Source organism: Cyprinodon tularosa, unplaced genomic scaffold, assembly GCF_016077235.1.
Source record: "Cyprinodon tularosa strain WSP-4 unplaced genomic scaffold, ASM1607723v1 ctg513, whole genome shotgun sequence".
NCBI lineage: Eukaryota > Metazoa > Chordata > Actinopteri > Cyprinodontiformes > Cyprinodontidae > Cyprinodon > Cyprinodon tularosa.
Window position 1 is genome coordinate 742310 of NW_024039245.1, and position 7074 is coordinate 749383.

Sequence of the window (7074 nt, forward strand, 5' to 3'; positions counted from 1 at the left end):
GCCTTTATACAGTCTCATGTAGAAGGGCTGGTCATATCATATATTATTTTCATTACAATAGGGACAGTTAGCAAGGTAGAGTAAATACACAAACTTGAAGAGGGAAGGGGGGCTTGCAGGAAAGGCTGTCATATGTGGACGCACTGTATATACTCCATATATCCCATGCACCTTTTCCTTCCTTTAGCACATTCTTCTTTGAATATTTGAGCTGATGTAACAATAACATTTCTCCACTGTGAGATCAATAAAGTCAATCAATCAATCAATCAATCAATGTATGTGAAATAAGATGGAGAAATGTTTACAGAGGATTTTTTAATAGAGAAATACAAATGGTTGGACTTCATTACTCCATCTCTTCTTCCTCATCTGAAGGTAAGTAGTTGAGCTGGCCAGAATTGGGATGGTCAGCATAATAAGCTGTGTTGTAGAGCCTGTCCACCACACAGCAGCTCAGAGCGCTGCGGGACATCTTCATGCTGTTGGCTTTGACCCACATGTTGGCCTTAATGTCATAGAATTCGACATCAGAGATGGTAGAGACGCCACCAAAGCCTCCGACGGCAAAGAGGAGGTCTTCCATCACGGAAATGCCAAAGTTGCTGCGTTTCTTTTTCATGCTGGGAAATTTGCACCAGGTTTTGGTGGAGACATTGTAGGCCTCAACAGTGTTTAAACGTGAGACTCCATCGTAACCACCAACCTGCAGAGAAAGATTTAAAGAGAATATGGTCAGAATGGAACAAAACAGAATAAGATAATCACTGAAACCTAAGCAGTGTCATCAAATTAACAAGGTGTCAGAGATAATATTATTTTCTTATTTTTATATTATTACACATTTGTTTTATTCTTATTGCACTTAAGATTAGTTTTGAATTTATATATATCCTGATTTCAAGAAGTCTTACGAAGTTATGTTATGTAATGTTATGTAAATCCCTTTATTTTCCCACAATTGGGAAATTCACTCTCTGCATTTTAATCCATCCCCTTGGTGAGCAGTGGGCTGCCAGTGTCTGTTGCCCAGGGAGCCGTGTGGGGTTAAGGGTCTTGCTCAGGGACCCAGAGTGCAGGCTGTGGGGATCAAACTGGGTATTTGCAGCTTTCTCAGAGCATGAGCAAGACCCTTAACCCAACACTGAAACCCACAATTTTGTTGCTTTTATACTTCTGAGAGTCTAATGACAATAAAGTTGAATTCTAATTCTAAGCTCTAATTGTTTCAGTTTTCTAATAAAGCTGTTTAAGTCTCAAAAGTAATAATAAAGTGGAAAAATGAAGACCTACACACCCATAGAAGTTTGTTTTTTTTCATTGAATTTTCCAGAAATGTAAATACACCTAAACATTATTTTATTCATTTGGCACATAATATTCACAGGACCATTTGGTTAGGTTGAAAAAGAAACATTTCTGCTTTGCTCAGTCTTGTGATTGTGCACCTCTATACTTACTGCAAAGATATAGTCACCAAAAGCAGCAACACCAAGTCCGCTGCGTTTGCTGCTCATGTTGGCAATCATGGTCCACTGGTCTGTGTCTGGGTTGTAAACCTCAGCTGTTGATAGATACTCGCTTCCATTAAAGCCACCGCAGATGTACACCTGGAAAACATTTTAAAAGAAAAGTGTTTGGTTGAAGAGGTCTATCTCTAGAAATCCCCCTACCATTATAAATATGTTGTGTTTTTAGGACTAACTTTTAACAATAGGCAAACGTATGTGCCACCCTGAGATTTTTAATATATCCTTGTTGCCCTTAAAATAAACTACTGTCACTCACTCTGCCATTAAGGGTTGTACAACTGGCATCACTCCTTTTCTCATGCATGGAAGATACAAGTGTCCATTGGTTGCTTCTTGGATCGTAGCGCTCAACAGTGTTGAGCCGTTGGGATCCATTGCAACCTCCCATGGCGTATATGAACCCATTCATCACGGTGACACTAACGAAGCAGCGCTTGCTGTGCATTGGTGACACCTCATGCCAGGTCATTGAGGCCAAGTCACGTCTGTGCATGGCATTGGGCTGCTTAACACCATCAAAGCCACCAACAATATAAACTGATCCATTGAGGAAAACACTCCCATGATAAACCAGGGAAGTTTCTGTGGTCATAGGCGCACGTTTCCAGTACTCAGTGTTGGATTCATAGGCTTCAATCAAACTGGTAGGGCCTCTCTCAGTCCATCCTCCTATAGCCAGCATGAGGGCGGGGGGGACTCGGGGCTTTGCCAAAGTTGGGCAGATGAAGGACCTGTAGCTTGTCTCCCTCCAGTGGTCTGGAATGATTTTCAGAGACTGGAAGTACTTCGCCTGACGTTCTGGAATTGATTCCACAAATTCCCTCTCATTCACGTTTTCACGCAGGTACTTTGGAGACATCCAAGCCAGTCTGACCTGTACAGAGACATAAGCACATGAGTCAGGTTTATATTGTATAAAGCAGGGAACCACAGTTCTTAACACTTGCCTTTCCAAAACTTCGTGAAAAATGTTACCTGTTTAAAAAAAGAACTAAGGCCTTGGTTGATTAATTATAAAATTGTTTAATTGGTTATTATATTATTGGTTGTTTTTTCTTTTGTAAAGTTTTTTCTATCAACCTAAATTTGTACTCAATCTCACCCTGTGTTTTTAATTGTGACCTTAGAAAATAGAGAAAAAATAAAACAATTTTTCACTGATAGATTGTAATTATTCCATGAATCATATCCTTGTGTCCTGTCGTTTCATGAATGGTGTCCCAGCCAAGTCCTTTTCTTACCCTCCTAAACTCAAGTTTTTATATTCCTACTCTGATTCTCTAATAATTAATTTCTATATTAAACACAGCTAAAAGTAGCACCTAGGCACTTGTGCCTCAACCTATTTGGCCACTAGATGACAGACCATATACACTCCCTACTCTGGGTTACTGCCTTAATGAGCCAAAACCAGATCTGCAGTTGATGTCAATATTTCGATTGTTCATGTATCTAATTATGTATCAAAGAAAGAATACTATTTTTTTCTGTAAAATTTAAGTGAAGACTGTTTTTGTCAAAGTACCTTGGGAAACAGCAGTGAGCTGTATTCTTTCCTTTCCTCAGGTGCATAGTTCATCCATTTAAGGATGGCTTCATATACTATCTCTTCCCGCTTTACAATTAGCAGGTCACTGCCAACGATATCAGCAAGACTCTGTGCAGAGAGAAGAAGGAAATCTCCACAAGTAGAGACAACCTCCTCAAAATGTCTAAGGACATATGAAAAGGCCTTGTCTCTCAGTTCAGGGTGGTAGAATGTGTATGTAAGCTTCCAGATTTGGATGCAGTTCAGGGGGCTCAGGTGTTTCTCCAAGAAATCACTGCAAGCTTGTAAAAGGCCACTAATACCAAAGTGGTCTGCCATTATGAAGAGCTCCAGAGCGTTTTCGTTTGTCAGAGGAACATAGCCTGTGTAGGCAAAATCAATAATGAGGCACATTTGGTAGGGTGTGACTTCAGGGATGTCAAAGGTCGCACAGGCTGGTGTTGACCAGCGGCTAAACAGAGCCCTGTGAAAAACAAAGAAAGAGAAAACACTTATTAAACATTTGATGAATAGACACAGCGTTTCAGATCATTACGAAGATCCTGAATCCACAAACAAACGATAGCCAGAACTTTCCATTAAATTTACTTCTTATCACAGGCTCTTACTCTTATTTGTTTTCTCATAACAGGCCATTTCTTTCTCAAAAAGTCTGCAGCATCTCCTGCTAAGACCTTACCTGAAATATGGGCTGCATTTGCACAGGACAAGCTTGTGCACGGAAAATTCAGCACCGTCCACCCTGATGACAGCGTCACACAACTGCCTCGTCAGGCGAAGCTCATTATGCAGTGACATGTTTTCTCTTATATTTTCCTCCAAAGGATTAAAACCTTTCTGCTGTGCTAATGTTGACCTTGACGGTGCAGAAATGAGTCTGCTAGAATTCTTGCTTGGAATATAAAGGTCCTCTGTGATGTAATACAGACCTGTCATCAGAATTCCAAATGAAGAATTCTGAGATAATTACAACTGTCATTATTTGATTTGTTTACATTTAAATTCATCAGAAATATTATTCTTAAAGACCAAGATTGACACCCCCCCCCCCCCCCCCCCACTGATAATACACGTATAAGAACCAAATTATACTAATCAATCAGGTTTTTGTGTGCCTGTTCAAATCTTCTTATGGCTGGGCCAAAATATATTACATACAAGAAGGAATAGTGCCATTTAAATATGTGCTTGTAAAAAAAAAAAAATAACAGTGAAAATCAGAAATCAATAAAACTAGTGGAAAAGTGTGACTGGGTCTGACAGCTAAAGTCAAATTGCAAAAAAGCAGATGAAAGGTATTTATAAAACTTCCAGAATAACTCCATCTTTCTTTCCAATTTGACTGTTCCAAGGTTTTACTCACAGACTTTCACCCTATCCCACCAACTTTCTGCAGTGGGAGGAGTTTCTGACCCATGACCCAATTGACTACAATTTTTAAAGTATATAATGAAATTCTGTCTTTTGATCTTTTTTGCTACTTACTAGTCAAGGCTGATTTGGAATATGAGCTTGAACTAAATTGAGATGATGTCTAGAGGAACAAATGCTCTCAAAAAGACAATCTGTGCAAGATTCTCTCTGATTTAGTTCTGTTCAAGTGGACCCCTTCTCCCTTGTATTTATTTCTTTTCTTTTTATTCTTCCTCTCTCATTCCTCAGTGCTCGTTTTATGTTTATTTATATTGTAAACAAAAAGAAAAGGCTGCAGAATGTCAAGAAAATATCCTTTCTTTTGGTGTATACATCATACCTGCTCTTTTGGACCTTTAACAAGTTTGTGATACTGATATACTGTGCTGTGATATCATTAGACGATTCCTCATTTAGAATTGTGTATTAAAAAAAAAAAAAGAATTGTGTATGTGAATATACTACATTGGGGGACTGATGAATGATTCCCATGAGAAGTTCTCCTCTTGGGTCGAGTATGAGGTTTAAGACTAAGCTGTAGACTAAGTTTAGGTTCAGTTTAGGGTTAGGTATGTACTGAAATTGATTAGGGTAGAGATAAGAAGAAGGGTTAGGGTCAGACATAAAAGGGAATGAAGAATTAATTATGCATTATGAAAGGATGTGGGCACAGGCCGGTGTGTATAGTCACATATGATATTCCATCTAGTTTGGCTGCAGTTGCAGGGTCTTGGGGTGGTGGTGGGGTGTGAATTCAAAAACTGTAAAGATTGGAAACCTTGTAAAATCAAATCAATTATCTCTCAAAATTGATAATTAGTTTCTATATCGCAATTTCAATCAACATTCCTTTAAAAACAACTCTTAGACCCTAGATTACAAGAACACCACAAGAAAATTAGACTTAGACTGATTTATTTTGTCATTTTGTATACACGAGTGTGTACAAAAAATATTTCATTCAAAACAGCTTGTTTTTAAAATTTAAAAACTAAAAATGTTAATTTTGATGATATAATCACTGACACCTAGAGTTGTTTGGATATCACGAGTGATGTGAGTAATGGCGTTGCCTTTTTTTAGTAACGAGTAATCTAACTAATTACTTTGACTGTAACTATAACGCAGTTACCATTGCCGACACCCCATAAATGCATGTCACTCAGGTCGCACAATTAACCTTTTTTCATGATAGGACTCGTACGCGCCTTGTTATGAAAGAGGGGAGGATGAGATTGGCTGATGTATAGTGAGATTCTGTCTGTCAGTTAGGTAGGTGGGTGTTTCCGCTGGCGGGTGTTAACGTACAGCACACACAGAGAGATGGAGAGTGAGGAGGACTCCGGCAGTAAAACAGCGTTTTTCAGATGGAAATACCGGCGTTGCATTGAGCTGCGTTTCCCCATCACATACTGTTTCCCCTGCATCTCTGCACTGCGCAGGCGGTACGATTCACCAGGCAAGCAACAGGAAATGCGCATGCTCACTAAAGAGGTAGAGGTAATCCAGCCTGATGATATTAACGCCGCATCAGAAACCGTTCCCCCCATGTTAAGAAGAGGGAAATGCTATCTGACGGGGTTTAAAGGCCCATCAGATTCCATTCCCCCCATGTTAAGCAGGGGGAACGCTATCTGAGGGGCTTCATAGGCCCCTCAGATAGCGTTCCCCCCGATGTCATTTACGTTGAGTTGCAATAAATGCAAAACTCTCTGCAGGTACTTGTCTTTGTCATCCACTGTATTCAGCTGGCTTTGAAACACACGCAATAGTTACTTTTACTAATAACTAGTTACTTTTATCTTGGAGTAACTCAGTTAGTAACTTAGTTACTTTTGGGGAGAAGTTACTATTAACTATAACTAATAACTTTTTCAAAGTAACGTGCCCATCAGTGGATATCAGTAGGTTTCAGTGATCATCTCATTCCATTCTGTTTTGTTCCATTCAAAGGCTATGCTCATTAAATCTTTCTCTGCAGATCGGCGGTTTCAATGGATTTTTATCTTTAAAAACTGCAGAGGCCTACATCCTCTTTCCCATTGTGAGCCTTTTCTCTTTTTTTTCTCTTAACTAATGTGCCGTTCAGGCCTTTAAGGTGCAGCAAGGCCCCAGACCCCGTGTCCCCCCATTTATAATGTCTGTGGTCTTTTCCTGTATAGGCTGTATGGAAACTGAAATGTCTCCCATGCTGCTCCAGGTTCTGTGACAAATAAAGCAACAATTAAGCCATTGCTTATTTCTAGACCAATGGTAATATATGTTTTATAGAAACACAAACATACAAGAAGTTATAAATGTTTTCTAAGTGTCTCCTCGTGTATCTTGGTTGTGTGTGAACTTTGGTACACACAGAACCAAAGTACACACATACGTATTCCATAGCCTGTTTCTGGTTACTTTGGCGTCTCTCAACGAGAGATCAGTCTGTTAACAAAACTTTAAGACTTTTAAATTTTAATTTCTGCTGTTTTCTAAGACTCCTTTTTTTTATCTTAGTCACAATAAAGCAAGATTAATAAATTTAGTGGTTTACTTCAATAGGCAGATATTTAGGTGGGGAGGTGATTTTAATTGTCC

At 39.2% G+C, this 7074-nt stretch overlaps 1 protein-coding gene across 1 annotated transcript; it reads right to left on the reverse strand.

Moving 5' to 3' along the window:
• Positions 1-303: 303 nt before the first annotated feature.
• Positions 304-4097, reverse strand: LOC119795535 (kelch-like protein 10). The gene is made up of 5 exons (XM_038303579.1): positions 3761-4097; positions 3058-3544; positions 1789-2406; positions 1461-1610; positions 304-706 (listed from the first exon to the last, which is right to left on the reverse strand). The coding sequence occupies exons 1-5, from the start codon at positions 4015-4017 to the stop codon at positions 350-352; spliced, it is 1869 nt and encodes a 622-aa protein (XP_038159507.1). The 5' UTR covers positions 4018-4097; the 3' UTR covers positions 304-349.
• Between the last annotated feature and the right edge of the window lie 2977 nt (positions 4098-7074).